The 24,822-nt window shown below is 41.0% G+C and overlaps 1 protein-coding gene and 2 long non-coding RNA genes across 3 annotated transcripts; 1 reads left to right on the top strand and 2 right to left on the bottom strand.

Moving 5' to 3' along the window:
• Window positions 1-2,885: 2,885 nt before the first annotated feature.
• LOC103280154 (GRB10-interacting GYF protein 2) lies at window positions 2,886-4,130 on the bottom strand. The gene is made up of 3 exons (XM_062981357.1): window positions 3,591-4,130; window positions 3,143-3,464; window positions 2,886-3,042 (listed from the first exon to the last, which is right to left on the bottom strand). Exons 1-2 carry the CDS (start codon window positions 3,942-3,944, stop codon window positions 3,147-3,149), a joined length of 672 nt encoding a protein of 223 aa, XP_062837427.1. The 5' UTR covers window positions 3,945-4,130; the 3' UTR covers window positions 2,886-3,042; window positions 3,143-3,146.
• Window positions 4,131-12,476: 8,346 nt separating this feature from the next.
• Window positions 12,477-13,155, bottom strand: LOC103280155 (uncharacterized). Its single transcript, XR_507201.3, has 2 exons — window positions 12,947-13,155; window positions 12,477-12,700 (listed from the first exon to the last, which is right to left on the bottom strand). It is a non-coding gene; the product is annotated as an uncharacterized LOC103280155 (long non-coding RNA).
• Window positions 13,156-14,298: 1,143 nt separating this feature from the next.
• On the top strand, window positions 14,299-16,087 carry LOC134299214 (uncharacterized). The gene is made up of 2 exons (XR_010006384.1): window positions 14,299-15,741; window positions 15,869-16,087. It is a non-coding gene; the product is annotated as an uncharacterized LOC134299214 (long non-coding RNA).
• The last annotated feature ends 8,735 nt before the right edge of the window (window positions 16,088-24,822 follow it).

The raw sequence follows: 24,822 nt of genomic DNA, 5'->3' as shown, positions 1-24,822 counted from the left end.
GCTGGGAAGTAAACTTGATTCTTGGAACACTAGGCTTAATTCAAGGCAACAAGAAACGAGGAGCAAGAACAGGATCCGTGGTAAATTCGTGGCGAGGTCCGGGAAGCAAGGCAATGTCCGTGGAGCAAGACAAGGTCCTGGGAAGCAAAGCAAGGCTGAAAACGGGAACGAGGGCTTGGAAGCGGGAGTAGCGTAGTCCACACACAACCTACTCCCGTAGCTGACGAATTGACTCCGCAAGGTTCCTACGTGGGCAAAACACCTAAATAGGGTCTCGTTTCCCCGCCAAAGAACAATTCTCTGGGGAACCAGAACCGAAAGCCATTCTCTGTGTCCAGATGCATGACTCCCTAAAGTTTCCCATGGGAAGCAGGCTTAATCATCTGAATGCCTGGCAGCGATCCTAGCGCTCCTGCGAGAAGCCTCCTGAGCGCTTTTTTGTTGTTTATAATAATCGCGGCGAGAAAATGGGGGAGATTTCGGCTCAAGGCTTGTTTGGCAGACTTCTGGAAGGCAAATCTCCTGCAGGTGCAAGGGCTCCAATTCTGGCTGAAAAAGCTCCAATTCTGGCTGAAACGGTGGGAAACCGAAGTTTTCCTCTTCATCTGTCACAACAGTGTTAGGAACAGGACTACATGGCCCATGAGTCATCACATCAATGAATAAACGATAAAGATGATACGGACTGACTCGTGGATAAAGCACGAGGTTACCGGATGAACGGATTTGAGCATACGTATTTTTTAATTTATATACTGTAATTTTATATTGTATTTAATAGTTTTTAATTGATTTTATGTATTGTGGATTGACTTTGTATAGGCATCTAATTGTGCCAATGTTGTAAGCCACCCTGAGTCCCTTAGGTTGTGAAGGGCGGGATATAAATATTGGAAATAAATAAATAAATCTGACTTTCAGGAGTAAATCAAAGAACTGGAATGAGCTATAAAGCATAAGTAGTGGAAAACTGCCATCCAGACACATGCTGTATCGAGAGATAAAACTGAGGTTGATTTGGTAAAAAATGGGCAAACTTCAGACACCGCAGAGCTTTATGGATGAAGAAGCTAGGAACTTTATTTATTAAAGCAATGGTAAAGTGAAAAAACCCCTCAAAGTCAAAGATTTATTTTTCAAAACTTTTATTAAAGCAATGGTAAAGTGAAAAAACTCAAAGTCAAAGATTTATTTTTCAAAACTTTAAACTTTATTAAACCAATGGTGTCAAAAGTCAGACGCCAATTAGAGAGCAAAACAGAGTTTATTCAAGAAATAGCCCAAAAACTAGTCACAAACATAAAATATGGCTTAAAACGCTTAACTTTCAGTGTTTTTAAGCAGTCCAAACAAAAGTATATCAAGAAATATGCTTTAACAAATAAACTGGATTATTCAAGCAAATAATCCAGATTAAACTAAAGGTTCTTCAATTCATCTCAAAACGTTCTGAGTTGGCTTGGAATAAGCAGCCAAAACAAAGCAAAGACTTGGAAACTCCCAAAAAAACTCCCCAAAGTCCCAGACTAGCAGTTCAAACTTAAAACCTCAAACAGGAACCCAAACTGGGCAAAGGTGCTCTTCAGTGAGAGCAGCTTGTAAACAAACTTGGAAGCTGGTGCGAAAGGAGAGAGCGGCTCCAAGGCGCTACGGAGGCAAGCACCAGGCTTTGGGATTTAAAGGGGCAGAGCAAGGAGATGTCGTCAAACCGGTCCGGAGTCAAAGCAGGAGGAGCAGCAATAATCCGCTTCAAGAGTGCAGGCAATGCCAGGAGCTCAAGGAACAAAGCGGAGATGTCGTCACGACGGTCCAGGGTCAGGAAAGGAGGCAGCAACAGGGTCGGGAGGCAAGCCAAGAGTCGAGAGCCGTAGGTAGACACAAATCAGAGAGCAACGCCGAGAAGCTTTAAGGAGCGAAGGCAGAAGCAGAGTCGAGTTCCAGTCCAAGGTCCAGGGGTTGTAGTCATCAATTCAAGGTCCACGAAACGGAATGGCACAAAGAGCCAAGGCAACGGAGGCAACAGCAGCTAATGCAAAATAGTAATAACAGTGCAGTCCAGGAAAACCCACACAGTTCCAGCCCTCCGTTGCAGAACAACCCAGATTAACTTACATCTGAAGCAAAGTCCCAGCCCAGTCTTCAATAACACGTACAGGAGTCCCAGTGGCGCCCAGCAACACCTTGCTGCACGCAAAGTGAAGTGACCAAACATTCCCAATTTATCTCAATTCTCCCTGGGTGTCCAAACACCAACGCCCAAAGAGCAGGTGTCCCAAATCCTTAATCCGAATCAGAACTCCACACAGCTAACGCCCGTGGGTCGGGTGTCCAGAATTCTTCATCAAAATCCCAATCAACCTGCCCACGCCCAACACCATGCACACCTGAGGATCCATCCTCACTCTTCCAAGCAGACCAAGTGGGGTCTGCTTCTGAAGATACCCAAGCTTCCCCAGTGTCAGCAGTATCCATGGTCCCCGATTCCCCAGGCATCTCCGGTGCCCGTGCCCAGTCAGTGCCCACTTCTTCAGCCAACACCTGTTCCCCAGCATCCATTTCTTCCACAGACTCCCCATCTGAATCTTCCTCAGAAGACTCCCCATTGAGGTCCCTAATTCTCTTTCTGTGCAAATCCTCCAACGAGCCCTCCTCGCGAGGGTTTTTCCTTCCTCTCCTGATCCCACCACTATCATCCACAGTCCCCGAAGGCGCAGCCACAAGAAATGGTAAAGTAAAAAAACTAAAACTCAAAGATTTAGTTTTGAAAACTTTATTTATTAAAGCAATGGAAAAGTAAAAAAAAAAAAAACACCTCAAAGTCAAAGATTTATTTTTCAAAACTTTATTAAAGCAACGGTAAAGTGAAAAAACTCAAAGTCGGATACTTATTTTTCAAAACTTTATTAAAGCAATGGTAAAGTGAAAAAACTCAAAGTCAATTTTTTTTCCAAAACTTTATTTCTTAAAGCATCAAGTCCTGGGTGTGGGCTTCGTAATTCAAAGGGCCGGTCATTGTCATCGAGGATCCTCTGCGGGATATAACTGTAATAAAGAAAGAAAGAAAGAAATCAATAAATGGAGGCTCAAAGATCTCCCCCCACACCCTTTTTCTGCTTTTTAATTTTACAAAACAATTTCTTACATCATCACGTCCTGGGTGGCGGCTTTGGAAGGAAAAATGGCCAGTTCGTTTTGTTGAACGTTGCAGAGCTGGTCCCGGGAGCAGCGGCGTTGGCTTCCTCTTTTATGGGAGGCAGAAAGTAGGGCTGGCGATGTTGATCGATTGGTTGGCGGCTCTCCTTATTTCCCGTCAGGAAGGGATCCCCTGGAACGCAGGGGGGCCGGATCCAGTCCGACCCCGTGTAGATCAGGCGGATCCCTTCCTTCTTCTCCAGGAGAGCCGCCGCTGCCAGCTCCCTTTCTCGGCGTACTTTTTTTTCTTGCTGCCGCCGCTCCAGGGACTCCTAATATAAAATAAAAAAGAAACATTATTAATATACCACTCTATCTCCCAGGGCCCCCCTATATACAACAAACAATAACTTAACATAGCAAAATAAACTAAATAATATAAAAAAAAATAAACAAACCTTTTCCTGCCTTTCCTTCTGTTGCCAGTAATCTAACAAATGGAGGTCCCGCCATTGTTTGTATTCAAGCTTCTTTTGACGAGCCAGAAGATCTCTTTTGAATTTTTCTTCAGTTTTGCGGGCTTCGATACTGGCCTTTTTTTGCTTTGCTTCCTCTTCTTTTTTTCCAGGAAGTTCCCAGAGGGGGCGCCTTTCCCTTGTCGTTATTGCTGGGAGCTTCTTGACAGAACTTTGTTTGCTTGTAGTCGGAACCGCCTCCTCGGAACTTTTTTTCTCCATCAAGGAGGGGATTGACGGAGGCCGTAGAGGATCCTCGGCCCACACCCAGGTATTCAGCTTTTTTGTATTTTTCATTTTCCTGACTACGCTAGCTCTAGAGCCTAACTAGCTCTAACTAAAAAAATAAACACAACACACTACAAACAACACTACAAACTACACACAATATAAACTGCACTCTACACACTACACTCTACACACTACACTCTACATACTACACAATAAATAAAGATAAAAATTAAAAAGAAAAGAAAAAAGAGAAAGGTAAAGAGAAAGGTAAAGGTAAAGATAAAAGGTTAAGATACAAGGTAAAGATCAAAGGTAAAGATCAAGAGAGAAAATAAAATAAGAATAAGAAAAATTAAATCAAGGAAACAAGAGCTGAAAGATTGAATAAGACCTCGCTGTCACTTGCTACACCAACCACCTGCACCTGCACCTCCACCCAGTCCAAAGCTAACTGGTAAAGAGCAGGGGCTGGCCAAAGCTTATATGCTTGTAGGAGGCACAGTGATGCGTAAAGGGGGGGCTGAGTGGGCCAATCAGAAGGGAGAGGCTTAAAGGTCAGCCTATCAATTGAGTCCAACATGACCAATTATGGTCATGTTGAGGAACATCAACTAGACTTAATGTCAAGGGGGAAACTTTACCTTTTAGGGCGATGGAGATTATTTGCCCATCAGGGAGAGGCTTAAAGGTCAGCCACTCAATTGAGTCCATTATGACCAGTTATGGCCATATTGGGGCACATCAACTAGACTCAATGTCACCTTTCATGGTGATGGTGATGATTTGCTTTGGGATTTTTTTTTTAATTAAGCAAAATGCTTGACCCCCAAGCATAGAATTATATTTGTTGCTACTTCATAACTGTAATTTTGCTACTGTTATGAATTGTAATATAAATATCTGATATGCAGGATGTATTTTCATTGTTACAGATTGAACAAAAAGCATAGTGATTAATCACAAAAACTATATGTTTGGGGGAGTGTGATTTATTTATTTATTTATTTAGTTAGTTAGTTAGTTATTTACAGTACTTTTTCCCCACCTTTCTCAAACCCGGAGGGGACTCAAGGCAGCTTCACAACATGGCAACAATTCAATGCCTTTAAAAACAGAGTACAAAAACAATCCTTTAAAGCATTAAAATACAATTAAAAACAATTAACATTTAACTCTGAACAACAGAGTAAATCACGTGCTCCATAGGCACAGTCCTGGCCGTTCCATTGGTCAGTTCCATATCTTTCATATCTATTACTGCACCAGAATTCTGAAGGCTTGCTCAAAGAGCCACGTCTTCCCTTTTTTGCAGAAGATCAGGAGGTGATCTAATCTCCCTGGGGAGGGAGTTCCATAGCCGGGAGCCACCACCGAGAAGGCCCTGTCTCTCGTCCCCGCCAATCGCGCTTGCAAAGAGGGCAGAACCGGGAGCAGGGCCTCCCCAGACAATCTTAGACTCCGAGATGGTTCATAGGGGGAGATACGTTCGGACAGATAAACTGGGCCAGAACCGTTCAGAGCTTTATAGGCTAAAGCCAGCACTGTATGGACAAGAGATGATGGGATCTGCAGTATCATCTAGTCTAACCTCCTACTGTAAGGCAGCTGTACACCACTAAAGCACTCCTTAAAGATGCCCATTACACTTGCATTTGAAGACCTCCAGAGGAGGGAAGTCCACCACCCTCCAAACCGGCGTGTTCCCTGAAATATGGAGGGCATCCAAAAGCAGTATTTTGCATTAAACATGGAGGATGACCCAAAGGTCATCTAGCAGGGATACACAATGAAAGCCCTCCCATACGATTCCCATCCCACCTCTGCTTGAAGACCACAGAAGTCCACTTCTCTATGACTCTATGGAAAGGAACCCCCAAGGGTTATCTAGTCCAATCCCATTTTATCTAATCGTCGTCGTCATCATTAAAGCCGTTAGGGACAATTTCTTGTACCTTGTACTCAGCTCTTTGTATTTTTTTTGACCTCAGCCCCCTCCCCTCCTTTTTTACACAAGCGTTAACTAAATCCAAACGAGCAGGCAAGTGAAACGCAGCATTATTGAACATAAGAGCAAGTTTAGAAACAGACTCCATCCTTTACAAACACTTTGGTAGATTTTAATCACAATGTAGAGTCACAGTCTTGAAATCCTACGAGTTGTCACACCCCCGCAAACACTCTTGGTACTAATGTTGGAGAGTGGTCCCTGGTCAAAATAAGGTTCACTTGTCCGTCACTTCCTTGGAGCAGGACTATGAAATGTTTCATGTCTATAGATTTATCACACATCATCTCTTAATATCTTTTCATTCCTTAGTTCCTTTGCCCACAGTGCTGTCTTTAAAATGTGATCTTAAGTCTCTACTGGAATATATCTCTTGGCGACCGTTCTGATCTTTGATCGCTGTCTTACCACCTCATCAGATGGGGTGATTTTACCATCCTATGATGCTTTCACCCCATCTGATGGGCTTGCTGTGGAAGCCCCACATACAACTGGGGTGAAAGCGTCACTGGACATTTTTCCTGGCCACACGGGAGGCTTGCCGTGTTGTGCTGGCTCTAATAGAGCTAGCATGGGGCCTCCCTGCAATGGCTACACTTCCTTCATGTGATGGGGAAAGCATCACCGAGAGGGAGCTGTGGGTGGGGTGACAAATTCTCCCCACTGTTCCCTCTTTCCTCCTCGGAAGCCTGCCTAAGTGAGATGCTTCGCCCTGGCTTTCTGATGAAGTCGTTGGATTCTTGCCCTTGCCTGTCCTTGAGTGCATCTACACTGTACAGTGAATGCAGTTTGAGACCTTATCAACTGCCATGGTTCCCTGCTATGGAATCATATGAGCTGTAGTTTACACCTTGGCGATGTTTGGAGGGGGATGGACCAGGCACAATGGGACTTGCATATGGGAGTTGTAGTTCTTTGTCAAGGTTGATTCCGGTCATGGAAGGTTGCTACAAGGAAGCAGAAGCTCTCCATAAGGAAGGACAGGGGAAAATCTGTGTATACAAACTCTGTTAGAAGCTTTTTACAAGAAAGAAAAAGACACTATTACTTTAAATACGTTTTTTTTTAAAAAAAAAAGAAACTTGTTGGAAGCTCCCTAAAAAAGAAATAGAAATTAGTATTGTGATTATAACAAATTTATGTTTCATTGTAGATTAACAGCACCCCCCACCCCACCCCACCGCACCCCCGTGGCTGAATCTGAGGACAACCGAAAAGGCACCGAAGCTGGTCCTTGACACAACATACCACCTTTCTGTCTGTTCTGTCTGGCTGTCCAAACAGCATTGAATGTTTGCTGTGTATGTGTACTGTTGTCCACCCTGAGTCTCCTTGGGGAGAAAGGGCAGAATATAAATAAAGTGTTATTACTACTACTACTAATACTACTACTACTAGTGTTGTCTGTTTAGAGGAATCTCTGGACAATTTTGACATTATTGTAACTCTTTGATGCCTTGATAACATTTTTAAAAGAGGTTGGGTTTGACATGTGAATTTATCTGAAATGGTTATGGTTAAAAAAATCTTATTTCCTCCTTCCTCCCCCTGCTCATTGATAAATTTAATATCTGTAACATTGAGACCTGTACTGATTTATTTTTAGGTTGTCTCAGAAGTACGTGGAACTATTATTGGTACAAGAGAATGCGACGTCTTCTGTAACTCCTTGGCTTCAGTGTCTTGTCTGTATTCCATTTGCCGTTGAGTTATGGTGAGTATTTATAGGCAAGTAGAAGCCTATACAAAAGAAAAGGGAAATGTAAAAAAATAGACAATGATGTCAATTTAATAGATAGATGATAGATAGCTTTAGATAGATAGATATCTTTGCCTTCTTAGAGCAAATGAACAACAAAATTCACTTTGTTCTCTGCTGGATGGCAATGTTTTTTCAGAATTCCAGCTTTTTCCAGGTTTTTTTTTTCTTGAGATAGTAGATGGTGAACTGAGAACCTTCCAGAGCCGGTCCAACAATGAGGCAAATTAAGTGGTCGCTTCGGGCGCAAAACATACGGGGGAGCAGTCAAGACTGCTTTTTCTGTTGATTTGTTGTAAACCATGATGTTTTGGTGCTTAATTTGTAAAATCTTAATATAATTTGATGTTTAATAGGCTTTTCCTTAATCCCTCCTTATTATCCAACATTTTCGCTTATCCAACGCTTTTATTTTTCAGTGATTGGTTTTTTTGGGAGGAGGGCGCCAAAATTCTGTTTGCCTACACTTGAAAAATACCTAGGGCCGGCTCTGGAACCTTCTGTATGAAAAACATGGTTTGGTTTTGTTTCTTAGCACCGAGCAATACTTCTATAGTTGCAAGGCAGAGCTGTACTATGCTATCATCTACCTTGGACAAAGGATTTGACTTAGTGTAGTAACAACCAGTGGCTCCAACTTAGGCGAGGTGGTGAATGTGCTCTGAGTTTAAGAGTGCATCTACATTATAGATTTAATGCAGTTTGATACCACTTTAACTGCCATGACTCAGTGCTATGGAATCCTGGGGGTTATAGTTTTACATGGTCTTTAGCTTTCCCTGCCAGGAGTGATGGTGCCAAACCAAACTACAAATCCCATAGCATTGCATCATGGCAGTTAAAGTGGTGTCAAACCGCATTACTTCTATACTGTAGATGCACCCTTGCTCTGAACTTTGAATGCGCTGAACTAAGTGCAGACCCTAGCCCTACGTTCAGCCTAAGCTTTGTATTAACACTCAAAGCGGGTTTATTGTAAGAGCCACGAGACATCGCTGACATAAGTATTTTCCAAAGAGAGAAATCAAATTTGAATATACATTTGGGTCGGATCCTTAGTAGGCTTGTGTGCATAGCAAATATATCTTCCTTATTCCAAGAATCTTCCATGCTTCCATGCTCCTCCAGAAGTCCCCCATCCGCCCTCCTCCATCTTGTTCCGACACAAAGAAAGCCTGTGAGGACTGCGGGGGACCCAATCCCAGGACCAACAGGGTTTTTAAACCCCCATTTAAAACTCAGATTTTAATGCTAACCGGAAGAGCCTTGGGCCCGTTTGAAGACAAAGTAGGAAAGTGGAGGAGGGACACATTGGGACAATTGGGAGGACAGAGAATTAATCTACACCAAATTCAAACAGATGAAGGGGATGAACATATATTTTTATGGTTATGTTCATAGGCCTAATAAACAATAAATAATATTTATCCTGGTTACGTTTAAGTAGATAAATGGTTTTGGGCTCAGACATTAAAAAACCCCAAGAAACAGTGTTTAAAATGTAACTAAAAATATAGATACTGCTAAGTAACATGTGATCAGGAGTTGTAACAGGTTACATAATTAATTAAATTTAAAAAAATAAATGCCAAAGTCTGGAGAGGAGGACCAGCATGGGCTTCTCTTATGACCAAGGTTTCCCATTATGACCTCAGTTGTATAAGAAAAGGCTCCCCTTCCCATATCAAAGAGTTGTAATATCATATCGCAGATCAACTTGGCGCCTCTTTTGCCTCAATCGCATGATAAAAGCAGGATAGAAATAAATAGATAACAACACCTTCTTCTATAAAGCTCTTCTTGTTTGTTTATTTTTTTGCTGCAAGTCGCTTCTGGTGTGAGAGAATTGGTCGTCTGCAAGGACCTTGCCCAGAGGAACGGCCGGATGTTTTGATGTTTTTACCATCCTTGTGGGAGGTTTCTTTCGTGTCCCTGCAGGGAGCTGATAGAGGGAGCTCATGCGTACTCTCCCCGGGTTGGATTCGAAGTAGCAACCTTCAGGTCAGTGTTTAATTCCTTAAAACCTTCAAGTGTTTAATCGACTGCGCCACCAGCTCTTCTCATGCTCCCCGTGATATGTTTTGCCATTGCGTGGACTTGAAGAGCCACCCCAACACCTCCACATGTCTCAAAAGACACATTCTATATTTTACTCATTTCTTTCATAAAAAGAACCCCCTTAATATTTCCAAGTCAAGAGTAATCTTTAAATATTTTTTTGCCCTTCAATGCCACCCAGCTTCATTTGGGGTAATTTTATCCCATTGCTAGCCCATACTGGAAAATAGCCATGTGGTCTTTTTTTGCATTTGTTTTTTGCATTACTCTTGACTTGGAAATATTAAGGGGGTCCTTTTTATGAAAGAAATGAGTAAAATATAGAATGTGTATGCTTGACCAGCTAATAGACTAAGATAGAAATTTCCCACAATTTTCAGCATTTGTGCTTGAATGCCATTTAGCTTTTGGTGTCTACTCACAAGCCCTTGGCTTTGACCAATTTGGAATCTCATACATTGTGAAAGGAAATATTAGCATTCTTAGAAAAATCCAATCCTACAACAAGCATGCAGAAGTGACGGTTGTAAATCTGACTTTATTTATTTATTTCCTGACGGCTCTTGGGGAGTTTCCCGCCACCTCGGCTGGTGACCCTGTCGATGCTCTGGTCTCTCTCTGGATTACCTTCTTCAATTTTTGTGTTGATTGATAATTGCTTGAGATCCTTGTTGTCTTTGGTTTGTTGTTGATTATGATGTCTGATTCTGCTGAGTGCGGTTTATATTTTTATTGTGGTACAATAGTCTTTTTTTTTTGCCTGTGTAGGTGTTTATTATTATTGTTGTTGTAGTGGTCATGAATGTTGGATAAGTTAGATGCTACTGTATTGTTTTTTGGAGGCCCAGTGTAGCACTGACTGGCCTCTTAGCCTCAGTGCCTGGCTGCTTCTTGCCTGTGATGGTGTTGATTCTTATTGTTGTTGTTGTCATTGTTATTATTGTAATTGGTTTTTTGGAGGCCAAGTGTGAATGTAGGGATTGGGGAGGTGGATGCGCACTGAATTGCCTTGTAGCCTCAGTGCATGGCTGATTCTTGTCTGTGTAGGTTTTATTATTAGTGGCTGAGTGGATGGATAGATGAGTGGATGGATAAATAGAGTGGGTGCTCTCCTTGTTTCCTTTATTCCTATGCTGTTCCCTTTCTCTGCTCCAATCCTGAGCTCACTGATAAGAGCACACTGGTCAGAAAGGAGGGTAAATATAACCGGATCAATGGTCTTTCTCTCCCTTTTGCTCTTGGTCTTCCGGGCAGAGAGGGAGGGCTCTTGTCCTTGGTGTTCCTTCGCTTCCCTTCCCTCCCTCCTTCCTATCCGTCCCAGCCTTTCCTGCTTGTGGTGCCATGGAACTGGGTAAGTGGGTTGGATGGTGGGCAAAGGAAGATGGAAGAGGCCTCTAATTGAAATGCATGGACTCCATGCCATGGGGTGCTGGAATTTGTAGTTTGCATCCAGTCCAACCCCTTTCTTTCTTTTTGTCATGGAGGAAGAACCCACCCAAACCTCTCAGACAGATGGCCATCCGGTTTAGTTGTGTTGTTATAGTCACAATGCGCTGTTGTGTGTTTTGTGGGTCCGGATTGTGGTTTTGTGGTGTGGTTGTGTTGTTACAACCGGGAGGGAAGGCTTTTGTGTTGTGTTGCCAAGTTTCGTATTTCTGGGGCATTTAGTTGTGTGCCAAGTTTCATATTTCTGGGGCGTTTAGTTGTGTTGTTATAGTCATGATGCGTTGTTGTGAGTTTTGTGGGTCCGGATTGTGGTTTTGTGGTGTGGTTGTGTTGTTACAACCGGGAGGTAAGGCTTTTGCGTCGTGTTGTCAAATTTTCTATTTCTGGGGCATTTAGTTTTGTGCCAAGTTTCGTATTTCTGGGGAGTTTAGTTGTGTTTTTATAGTCACGATGCGTTGTTGTGAGTTTTGTGGGTCCGGATTGTGGTTTTGTGGTGTGGTTGTGTTGTTACAACCGGGAGGGAAGGCTTTTGCCTTGTGTTGCCAAGTTTCGTATTTCTGGGGCGTTTAGTTGTGTTGTTATAGTCACGATGCGTTGTTGTGAGTTTTGTGGGTCCGGTGTGGTTTTGTGGTGTGGTTGTGTTGTTACAACCGGGAGGCAAGGCTTTTGCGTTGTGTTGCCAAGTTTTGTATTTCTTAGGTGTTTAGTTGTGTTGTTATAGTCACTGTGCAAACAACTTTATCCTTTTATATATATAGATAGATGTTCATACATTGTTAAATTGCATCCCTGCAATGAGAGGTTTAACAGAGGAATAGTATAGTTGGGTTCTATGCATCTTTACAGTGGCAAAGACATTGATCCTTCAAAGCTCGGATGGCAAACTCATAATCTGTCATTCATGTCCTAAAGTTTTTCTCTCCCCATTTGAACTTATATCAAGTAACCATCATTTCCATTTGGACACCTTTTCCAACACATAGTCTAGTACTTGCAACTAAGCTATATGCCTAATACATCATTGTTTAGTTCATATTAGTAAAGTTGCTTCACCTTGTTTTGTTTGTGTGTTTGCAAAAGAAAATCCTTTACAATGATTGTTATTTCTGGTTTTGTTGTAAGCTGATCTTTCAAGGACTCATTGGAAGCTCTTGTGGATTTTACTCTGTCTGAGGCCCCCATCTATACTTCACCTAAAATGTAGTGTAAGGCGTGCATTATCATGAAGGCCATTCCCTTGCCCAGAAAATTGTTTTGCCCTTGAGTTGGCACAAGTTGGAAATGACTTGAAGGCACACAAGACAACAAAGTAACCAGATCAGAAAGGAAAGACACTGCAGCTTCAGGTTTATTGAAAGACTGCTCCTCTTTGGAGGTGTTCAGCATCTTGGAAGGTCACCCCATCTGGCTTGGCTGGAACTGTTGTTCATTCACTTGACAGAAATCATTGCATTGGTGACATCTGACATTTCCAAAGCTGCTTCATGTTAGACAGGAACACCAGCAGAGGCTATTTTACCTTCCTGTAGTAGTACACGGTATGAGCTATGGATGCTATGGGAACAAAATGACGACATTTAGTTTGTTCCATTCAAATTTGTGTTCTTCTAATCACAAAGGCCAATTGTCAGTTACAACTAGAGTAGATCTATTGAATCAAAGGAACTTATATCACTGATATCTTACCAAATTCCCCTTGATTCAATGGGTCTACTCTGGATGGAACTAACAGTTGGCTTTAGGCCAAAGTATAACACGTAAGTAATTATTTGTTCCAAATCCATGAGGACTGCTCCTTACTTTTCCTGCTTCTCCCTCGTTTTCCTCTCTTCTGAGATCCAGAAGGCCTTCTCTTTTTATGCCTTCTAGTACTTTCATTCTTGCACTTACATCGTGACATTTTTTCTGGTGGCTTTGGTGATGGTAAAAGCCTAACAGAGGACTAAGAGGAGCATGTCTTTTGGTGAAGCCACTGCAATGATGTCTTCTACGATGGTACTGGAGTTTATGAAATGAAGCTACTTGCTGCACTTCTACTTAAGGAGTTGGGCAATTATGACCTCACACAGTTGATATGGCAACCTTTGTAACTTAAAAAAAATCAGCATGTAGGGGGCATCATAATGTAGTCTGATAATGAAATTACCATGCCTTAATGAAGTATCAGACACAATGAGCCACAATTAGACATTGACATTGAAGGGAAAGGGAAAATGGAATGTATTAGAAAGTAAAAGGAATAAGCATCAAGCAGAATTGTTTTATGATGGCATGTGCCATAGTTGCAAGGAGAGAAACACGTTATTTATAATGATATTTTGATACGAGTATCATACCAAATAAACACTCCATCCCATTCTGTTTTATTTATTAGTAGCTTCCTAGTACGATTAGTAAGATTATATATAGATGATGATGAGGTTAAAAAAAACCCTGGTTTACTCATGAATTTCAAATTCCCATGATGAGTCTATGAGAAGCAAAAATTAAACGGGTCCCTCCAGAACTGCAAGCATTATCTCTACAAATTTTGACACTGTCATTACTTGCAGCAATAGCTGATATAGTGGAAGCAACCAAGTTGACCTACCCATAACTGGCAGGCGAAGCCTAAGGGGGGGCATTTGAAGGCCCTCATGTGTTAGTTTTTCTGGTGAAAATATAGAGTAAACTATACTATTTATATTATTTTGTTTTATGGAACTATCCTTCATGATTCGGTTAAAAAAAGTTTCAAACCCGCCCCCATGAAATTTTTTTCTGGCTACAGCTCTGATTATGACAGCAGTAGTTGTAGTAATAATAATACATTTCTTGCCTGCCTCTCCCAATAGACTGAGGTTGTGAACAATGATTTATTAAAATAGAAAACATGCCATTAGTTAAAAACATATTACTTTACTTACTTAGGTGATCCCTCCTTGTCCAAGTATGATGACCTTCCAAGGATACGTAGGTGACAGTAGAGCCCTATTCTTAACCCACATGTTCTTCCAGAGTGAGGACATCAGTTTCCAGGCGGAAGGTGGTCTCAGTCAGGCTTGGCTTGGCTTGACGCGCCTTCCTCTTGGTACGTTTCTCCCTTTAGCCCTCCATTCCTGTCTCCTCAAATTCCACAGCATTGCTGGTCACAGCTGACCTATAGCTAGAGCACTCAAGGGACCAGTTTAAAAACATGACATTGGTTTAAAATAACATATAAAATCAATACATATTTCAAGAATTGATAGATAGTTTTAATTTTGTAATTTGAAAATTATCTGGATAGATCTGCTAGCAGAGAGCAATAGTTTTAAAATCAGACATTTAGTTGTCAAAGCTCTTCTTGGCAAGTCATTCCACAATCTAGAGGCAGCTGAAGAAAAAGTCCTTTGGTTGCTAAACAAAAAAAACCTTTTACCTGGTTTTCTTAGGCCCCTTCTACACAGCTGTATAAAATTCAGAGTATCTGCTTTGAACTGGATTATATGGCATTTGTATGCCATATAACATCATCCTCATGGAGAGGATGCCTACTCTCCATGAATCTTCCTGTTCATTCCTTTCATGTATAGTGATAAATTTGCAATGAGCATGTTTATGCAATTTTTTTCTGACCCAAAACAGAATTCTAATGTTTGGGAGATATGCCCCATGTCTAAAGTATCAATTGTGTTCCATCTCAAGACCAAAAGCCAGAAAATAGATGCTACAGCTTCACCACACACACATAAAGCATACATGTATATACACACATACATGTATGGCCAATGACTAAAATCTGGGGCAATTTTGGTGGATAACAGTGCCATCAACTGTATATAATTAGCGGGTTAATTCTATGTGGATTTTATAACAAAGGCTATTGTCTTTAGGAGAACAGGGTTAAGATCATCAATGATTAATAGAAGTCCTGTTCTGTATCTCACCATTGCTTGAACCTTGTTTACCTTGAAATGGGAAGAATATGTTATATGCTGGTCTGCCTAGCTTTTGAAATTCTCTGTATTGAAAGGCCCACCCCTATCCTTCTCTGATGGCTTTCCATTAGGGTGTTAGGACTATTTCTCCTGAAAAGTCTTTTAAGCTATAGTTTTGACCTTCTTAATACTGGATTTTCAATTGGTAACTTTTAAAAATTCCAATGGTCAGTTTTAATTGATTTTTAATTCTGGCTTGGTTTTGGATTTTATCTGCTCTTTGTTTTGTGTATTATTGTTGTTTTGTTATTTTACAGGTGTTTAAATGTTGCCTGTTGTTGTTGGCTTTTTGTGGGATAGTTGTAAAGGTATTTTCAGTATAACTATAGGCTCCCTTGCCATGTAGAGCATGTCCTATTATATGACATCACAGGAGAATCCATTGTGATCATCATTTTCCATAGCCTTCAACCTCCGTATAAATAGGTATGATTCACCACTTGCAACCGTAGGCTTCCACAAGGCAGGTGATACTCCAATTGCTAAGACCTTGAAAGCAAAAAGATCATCAGATGGCAAGTTTTGTACGTGGTAAAAGCTTGAGCCTAACCCGCCAACGCCGTCGGAGGGGACGAAAAAGCAAAGGAGGTGGACGTGGAAGGGGGCGCAGGAGACGACGCCATGGCAAAAAGAAAGGTAATGAATCCAGGGTGTTCATAATGTGTTCCATCTGCTGTGTTCAATAAGATTTCCTTCCCAATTAAGAGTGTCACTCAGTCTAGTTATAGTATAAAACTAATGATGGTGTTCATGTTCTTTCTAGGTCATAAGTCCCGTGGCCGCAGAAGAAGGAGAAGACATCACTAAAACTCTTCCCTTTTTATGGTGTCCTGTGTCCTTGACTCTGAAAGCCATCAGACAAATCAACCAACCAACCAAATGAAACAACTTTTCATAAGAACACCCAGGATACCATTCTGAGATTCAAGGAGCCTGCAGCAATGTGAACAAAATCACCTGTCAATAAAATGCTGAAATGTCATGCTTGTGCTTTCTCAGATGAGGGTTTCAAGATGTCTGGTGAATAATTCTTAATGAGGAAGGGATTTATGAGTCCCAGAATCAAATGTGACTATATAGTTTAGGACAGTGTCCTACATTAATTGGGAATTTTCAAACTTTGCATTGGTCCCAAACTGGCTTTACATTTCAATACATTTCATGAAAAACATGTGTTTGCTGTTGTACTAGTTAACTGCATATAATCTAATAAAATAATAATAATAATAATAATAATAATAATAATAATAATAATAATTCTCAAAAGCAAGCTCAATGGAGGCAACACCATCAAGGCCATAAACACCTGGGCCATACCTGTCATAAGATATACTGCTGGCATTATAAACTGGACACAGATGGAACTGGACAATTTGGACAGAAAAACAAGAAAACTCATGACTATTCATCATTCCCTGCACCCTCGCAGTGATGTTGACCGGCTATATCTGCCTAGAAGATCAGGGGGCAGAGGACTCTTACAAGTCAAACAAGCAGTCAAAGAAGAAGAACATGCCCTGGCAGAATATGTAAAGCAAAGTGAAGAACCTGCTTTGATTGAAGTAAAAAATCAGAAACTCCTCAAAGCACAGCAGACAAAAAACCAGTACAAGAAAACCGCACTACAAACTAGAGCTGACAGCTGGCACAACAAAACACTGCATGGAAAGTTCCTTGACAAAATTGAAGGAAAAGCTGACAAGGAGAAGACCTGGCTCTGGCTCACGAATGGGACCCTGAAGAAGGAGACAGAAGGCCTGATCCTTGCAGCCCAGGAGCAAGCCATCAGAACAAATGCAATCAAGGCCAAGATCGAAAAATCAGCTGATGACCCAAAGTGCAGACTGTGCAAGGAAACCGATGAAACCATAGATCATATCCTCAGCTGCTGTAAGAAAATTGCACAGACAGACTACAAACAGAGGCACAACTATGTGGCCCAAATGATTCATTGGAACCTATGCCTCAAGTATCACCTCCCTGCAGTTAAGAACTGGTGGGATCACAAACCTGCAAAGGTTGTGGAAAATGAACACGCAAAGATACTGTGGGACTTCCGAATCCAGACTGACAAAGTTCTGGAACACAACACACCAGACATCACAGTTGTGGAAAAGAACAAGGTTTGGATCATTGATGTTGCCATCCCAGGTGACAGTCGCATTGACGAAAAACAACAGGAAAAACTCAGCCGCTATCAGGACCTCAAGATTGAACTTCAAAGACTCTGGCAGAAACCAGTGCAGGTGGTTCCGGTGGTGATGGGCACACTGGGTGCCGTTCCAAAAGATCTTAGCCGGCATTTGGAAACAATAGACATTGACAAAATTACGATCTGCCAACTGCAAAAGGCCATCCTGCTGGGATCTGCACGCATCATCCGAAAATACATCACACAGTCCTAGACACTTGGGAAGTGTTCGACTTGTGGTTTTGTGAAACGAAATCCAGCATGTCTATCTTGTTTGCTGTGTCATACAACATCGTTGTGTCAATAATAATAATATAATAATAATAAAACTTTATTTATACCCCGCCACCATCTCCCCAACGGGGACTCGGGGCGGCTAACATGGGGCCATGCCCAGAGCAATACAATATAACAAAATTTCAGTAGGTAGTGAGTTCCACAATCGGGGGGCCACAGCAGAAAAGGCCCTCTCCCTTGTACTCACAAGGCGGGCCTGGGATAAAGACAGTGGTGCTAAAAGGGCCTCCCCGGATGATCGTAAAGATCGGGCAGGTTTATGAAAGGAAATACGGTCACGGAGGTAGGTGGGTCCCAAACCGTTTAGGGCTTTATAGATGATAGTCTGCACCTTGAATTGGGACCGGAAAATGAACGGCAGCCAGTGGAGCTCCTTGAACAGGGGAGTGGATCTCTCCCTGTAACTTGCCCCCGTTATTAATCTGGCTGCCGAGCGTTGGACCAATTGTAATTTCTGGGCCGTCTTCAAGGGAAGCCCCACGTAGAGTGCATTACAGTAGTCCAGTCTAGAGGTAACTAAGGCATGGACCACCGTGGTCAAATCAGACTTCACGAGGTATGGTCGCAGTTGGCGCACAAGTTTGAGTTGTGCGAAAGCCCTCCCGGCCACCGCCGACACCTGTGCTTCAAGTTTCAACGCTGAAACTGCGGACCTGTGGTTTCAGGGGGAGTGCAACCCCGTCCAGCACAGGTTGCCACCCAATACCCCGATCCGACGCACGATTGACCAGGAGGGCCTCTGTCTTGTCAGGATTGATCCTCAGCTTGTTCCTCCTCATCCAGTCTTTTAAAAGGTGGCTAAAGAATTTAAAAGGTGGCTAAAGATGCTAAGCACATAGGTAAAGGTAAAGGTTTTCACCTGACATTGAGTCTAGTCGTATCCGACTCTGGGAGTTAGTGCTCATCTCCATTTCTAAGCCAAAGAGCCAGCATTGTCCATAGACACCTCCTAGGTCATGTGGCCGGCATGACTGCATGGAGCATTGTTACCTTCCTGCTGAAGTGGTACCTCTTAATCTACTCACATTTGCATGTTTTCAAAACTACTAGGTTGGCAGAAGCTGGGGCTAACAGTGGGAGCTCACCCCGCTCCCCGAATTTGAACCACCAATGTTTCGGTCAGCAAGTTCAGCAGCTCAGCAGTTTAATCCACTGTACCACCGGGGGCTCCATAGCACATAGCACAACATATTTAACTGAAATTAGAAAAATGGAATTAGCCAGCTAACCTTTAAAGAAGTCTCTGGGAAAAAACGGGAAATATTAATGTTGCCTAGATTTGAAGGACATACATTGTAAACAGAAATTGGGACTAGAATAATTTATTCAGATAGAATTCTTCAGGTTGACTGAAGACATTTTGCTTTCTGTGTTTTTATTATGGGCACCTTTTAATTAATAAATTATACAATATTTAGAATTACCAAGGTGGTAAACATAGTAGGTGACTAAGCAATTATGAAAATACTATTAAGAGTATAAAAAGGGAAATCAGTCATGGAAGTTCTTTATTATCTCCAGCAAATATTTTAAAAGTTGAAGACAGTTATTTTGTACATTATTGGTGTGTCACGACAACAAAGAGAGCCAGTGAGATGTAGAGATTTAAATGTTGGGCTAGGAATCTGCGAAACAAGGATGTGAATCCCCACTTAGCTGTGGAAACCAACTGAATAGACTTGGTCATACACTCAGCTTTAGAGAAAGTAATGGTAAACCTTCTTTAAATAGACTTTGCCCAAAAAAAAAGCCACATGACAGCCTTGCTTTATGGTTATATGTCGGAAATGACTTGAAAACAAATGATAACAAAAACAACATTCAGTTAAAATTGTATTGCTTATAGCCATAGGGAACTAAAAACATGCAAAACAGAATACAATACAGTAAGGTTTCTACATGTGTAAATACATAATATATTACATTATACAGTTTATGACTGTATGACTGTAAACCGCCCTGAGTCCCATCCGGGAGATAGGGCGGTATATAAATAAAGTTTTATTATTATTATTATTATTATTATTATTATTATTATTATTATTATTATTTAATTCTAATATACACAGCTATCATATTTAAATTTTTTGTGTGTGTGTGTGTCAGGAGCAACCGGAGTTGCTTCTGGAGTGAGAGAATTGGCTGTCTGCAAGGACGTTGCCCAGGGGACGCCCGGATGTTTTGATGTTTTATCATCCTTGTGGGAGGCTTCTCTCATGTCCCCGCATGGAGCTGGAGCTGATAGAGGGAGCTCATCCGCACTCTCCCCGGGTAGGATTCAAACCTGGCAGCTTTCAGGTCAGCAACTGTGATGTCTCATGGGCCTTGTAGTCCCGTTCCTAGTACTATTGTGACAGACGAGGAGGAAAACATGGGTTTTCCACCGGTTCAGCTTGAATCGGAGCCTCTCCACCTGGAGGATGTTTGTCCTCAGGAAGTTAACCAAACAAGCCTTGGGCAGAATTCTCCCCCGTTTTCCCGAAAGGACAATTATAATAGAGATAGAGGAGTCAGGGAGGCTAATCGCCGGAGTCTCAGAATCGCTGCCAAACAACTAGCTAATTAGTTCTGCTTCCCTTGGGAAATTCTAAGGAGTCATGCATCTGGACAGAGTTGGGTTTCGCTTCTTGTTCTCCAGGGAAAGTGTTCTGTTGGCGGGAAAACAAGACCCTATATAGGGGTTTTGCCGCAAGGGGAACCTTGCGGAGTCAATTGTTCAGCTTGAGGAGAGAGATCGTGTGTGGACTTCGTAACCCCAGTTCCTTGTTTCCCGGATCAAGTTTCCAGCCTTGCCTTGTTTCACGGACTTCCTTGGACCTTGTTCATGCTTCATGTTTGCCTCGTTCAAGTCTTTGATCTAGCCAAGAATCAAGTTTATTTTCCAGCCTTGTTGTCAAGCTACATTGGACTTTAAAGACTCTGTCATTTCCCCACACCTTGCTTGGCAAGGTGTGTGTTTCGGTCAAGTGGATTAAAACTTTGAACTCTAATATCTTATATTGGACAATACATTTCTGGACTATATTTGACCTCATCTGAAAGGTCTGCTTCTGAACTATATTCTTCACTTGTTTTTATTGACTTTATATATTTCTATAATAAAGATATTAGATAGATTCTGGCCTCTGTGTAAGGTTATTGGTGCTCTGCAGCCTGGGTCCTGACAGCAACCCAACCTTCAAGTTACGAGGCTTTGAGGCTTTTATCCCCTTGGCCACCGGGGGCTCCTAGTAAAAAAAAAAAAAAATTAAACCAAGCAAAATATTAGGAACAGATCAGACGGCCAATAAAGATGAAAGAATGGGAATGCATGTTGAATTACAAATTGAAATTTACATGCGCCTATGACTTAAAGGAAAATTGCTATAAAATGATGTACCAATGGTAAATAATTCCACAGATCTTGGGGGAAAAGAATAAAAACATCCAAAACAAATGTTGGAAGTGCGAAACACAAGAAGACACTTTCTACCATATGTACGGTAAGGCAAAAGAGTATTGGAAGGGGATTCATGAAACAATTCAAAAGATTTTAAAAATGAAAATTGAAACCAGAATATTTCCTACTAGGAATATTATATATAAATATTGAAGAGAATAAGGGTAGACATTTTAACCACTTGATCACAGCAGCAAGAATAGTCTATGTGAGATGTTGGAGAGAAAAATAAATTCCCTCAACACACCAATGGAAGGTGAAAATCCTAAAAATTATGAATATGGACATCAGTTACTGTTGAGACATGAAGGGAAATTGAACCAAAAAGTATGGAATGGCAACCATTCAAAGACTATATGACTCAAGAAAAACAAAGCTTAATAATATAGATCAACCCAAAGTTACTTAAGAGTATTTATCCCAGAAAGGTTGGGGGGAAAGGAGAAGCAAAGAGAGAAGAGAAAAAAAGGAAAATGATGAAGAATAAACAAAATCACCATGAAGGAAGTCAATAAACTTTCCCCCGCTCCTATTCCTTTTCCCTATATCTATTCCTATCCCCCTTCACCTCCCCCTTCCGTCCTACACCTTTCCCCTTGGTTTATTGTGCCTTTACCTTTCTTAATATCTATTTTTGCCTAAATGTTTAAAATATTTCAATTTTTTTTTAAAAAAAGAGAGAACAGATCAAACTTCTAAAAAGAAACGCCTCAATATTTCCCAGATTAAACTTTTCAGAGCATCAAACTTTCTTATTATCAGACAGACACCAACTGAGTCAGGGTTTCAACAACAACCTTACAACAAAGTAATGCAAAGAAATACCTCCAACTACTCGCCTGGCAAAATGAATACTTTTTTCCACAATATCCATCAGCTGCATAGAGCACACATCTTTGTAATGTACAGTGCTAAAGATGAAGTGAAGCTCTTTGCGTATTTGCATTGCAAAGGTCAGAATAAAGAGTTAGGCCTGATTCCTAACATTAGACCCCTTGGGATGTGGTATTACAAGAACTTGACATGCAGGGCTGAATTCAATTGCTAACTGAAATAATGTCCAGCCTCAGAAAGCTCTGTGGGAGAAGCCTTCATAACTTTAATACTCTCTGTGTGTGCTTTGAAGATTTGTATTTATTCTCCTTTTACATAAATTCCTGTCCGTAACCTTCCAGCAAATACACCAGTAATATGTCCACCTTGTTTATCTTTGCTATTTCTTCTTCCTTCTTCTCTTGAAGCTTTAAAGTAAGCCCGCCTTTGCTTGTTGCCTAAGACAAGAGGAGATTTTGATAGAAGAAGTAACCACAGAGGACATTGTTTTGCCCAACAACCAAAGTCTAGTACAGACAACATTTAAAACACATGTCCCTTTCTAGTTATTTATCAAGCATGTTCAAAAGGTCCATTTGTAATGTCATTTTGAAATTTGTGTTTAATATTGAAGAGAACAATGTTGGTGTGACAGGGAGGAATCCTTTTTAATCCCACCGCTGCCACTAAATATGTACCGTGTGTGTGATGGTGTGAGGTGAGGCAGGGAAATGGTAAATGCTGTTTCCACTGCTGAGGGGATTTTGTATCTTTTAATCCCTTTAGATCAGGGGTCCCCAAACTAAGGCCCGGGGGCCGGATGCGGCCCATCGAATCTATTTATCCGGCCCCCACGGCACAAGGGCAAAAGGGGTTTGGACTAAATGACTTAAGGGGTCTCTTCTTCTTTTACAACCCTTATTATTATTATTATTATTATTATTATTATTATTATTATTATTATTATTATATTGTATGACACAGCAAAGAAGATAGATATGCTGGATTTCGTATCACAAAATCACATTATTATTATTAACATTGAGGCTGGGTGGCCATCTGTCAGGGGTGCTTTGCTTGTGCTTTTGGTGCACAAAGGCAGAAGGGGATTGGACTCAATGGCCCAAAGGTTCTTTTCCAACCCTCTTTTTATTATTTTTATTACTTGTTGTTATTTTAATTATTATTATTACTATTATTATTATTGCTTGGTGGCCAACTATAGTCCGGCCCTCCAACCGTCTGAAGGATCGTGAACTGGCTCCCTGTTTCAAAAGTTTGGGGACCCCTGCTCTAGATTATATATATCACCTTTATATGAGGGGAAGGGTTACAGGGGGTGATCTATATTTCAAGATCCCAGCCTCTGTTTCTGTATTTAGGGATTTAGATGTTGTGGTTCCCTTTCTGAGGTAAATGTGTCTATTATACTTCTCCAATTAGGTGATTTATTCAGGTAACTACCACCAACGTGAGGCTTTTAAAATATTACCGATGAATCTTGGCTCCACAGACGCAGATGGAATGAAATGAGACAGTTGTTAACAAATAACAACAAGTTTATTTTGTACAAAGCTTGTGGTTGCAGGTTTGATTGATTAACTTATGGAACTTTAAAGTGGTTTAATAACTCTTTAACCACAACACAGTACATCATGCTAGACAACAAATTTGGTAGAAAAAGTAGTTCAATACGCAGTAATGCTATGTAGTAATTACTGTATTTATGAATTTAGCACCAAAATATCACGATACAGTACAGTCTCACTTATCCAAGCCTCACTTATCCAAGCCTCTGGATAATCCAAGCCATTTTTGTAGTCAATGTTTTCAATACATTGTGATATTTTGGTGCTAAATTCGTAAATACAGTAATTACAACATAACATTACTGCGTATTGAACTACTTTTTCTGTCAAATTTGTTGTATAACATGAAGTTTTGGTGCTTAATTTGTAAAATCATAACCTAATTTGATGTTTAATAGGCGTTTCCTCAATCCCTCCTTATTATCCAAGATATTCGCTTATCCAAGCTTCTGCCGGCCCATTTAGCTTGGATAAGTGAGACTCTACTGTATATTGAAAACATTGACTACAAAAATGCATTGGATAATCCAGAACATTGGATAAGCGAGTGTTGGATAAGTCAGACTCTACTGTAATTACAACATAGCATTACTGAGCATTGAACTACTTTTTCTGTCAAATTTGTTGTATAATATGATGTTTTGATGCTTAATTTGTATAACTATTACCTAATTTGATGTTTAATTGGCTTTTCCTAAATCCCTTCTTATTATCCAACATATTCACTTATCCTGCCGGCCTGTTTATGTTGGATAAGTGAGACTCTACTGCATATTGATAATCTTATATTATCTGCTTAGAACTGGATTATATGAGGCCCCTTCTTCACAGCTGTATAAAATGCACACTGAAGTGGATTATATGGTAGTGTGGACTCAAGATAATCCAGTGCAAAGCAGATAATATAAGATTATAAATGGGTTATATAGCTGTGTGGAATGGCCTTGAGTCTACACTGCCATATAATCCAGTGCAAATTAGATAATCTGTGGAAGAAACCTAAGTGAGGCCTAAATCTGCCTGTCCCCTACTGAACCCTGGCTGTCCCTTCGCTGAGTCGGTTGCTAGGAGACGAAGTGGGCAGAGATTAGCCCTCTAAACTGGCAGCAATTGGATAAAAACAATTATTGCTCTCCCTCTAATTAGGACTTTATTTTTCTTTTCTTTTTGTTGTATCTTACTGGAGCCGTGGATGATGGGTTGTGTTGTCAAATTTCGAGGTTGGGCGGCTTGTAGTTTTGTTGTTTTGTGGGTTGCCCTGATGCCATCACTCTTTTATATATATAGATTCTAGGGACAGAGAGCTGTGTTTTCTCTTTTCTGAACCCCACAATTTTAATTGTATCTCAGTTTGGCTCAAATTTGACAGCCGATCAAAACCTATTCTA

This window comes from Anolis carolinensis, chromosome 5 (assembly GCF_035594765.1).
Source record: "Anolis carolinensis isolate JA03-04 chromosome 5, rAnoCar3.1.pri, whole genome shotgun sequence".
Lineage (NCBI taxonomy): Eukaryota > Metazoa > Chordata > Lepidosauria > Squamata > Dactyloidae > Anolis > Anolis carolinensis.
Note: the sequence above shows the minus strand (reverse complement) of the source record. Positions and strands in the feature narration are given on the sequence as shown.

Coding starts and splice junctions, on each gene's coding strand:
- LOC103280154 (XM_062981357.1), bottom strand. CDS start 3,944: ATGAAAAATACAAAAAAGCTGAATACCTGGGTGTGGGCCGAGGATCCT. Junction 3,465..3,590: donor AGAAGGAAAGGCAGGAAAAG/GTTTGTTTATTT, acceptor ATTTTATATTAG/GAGTCCCTGGAGCGGCGGCA.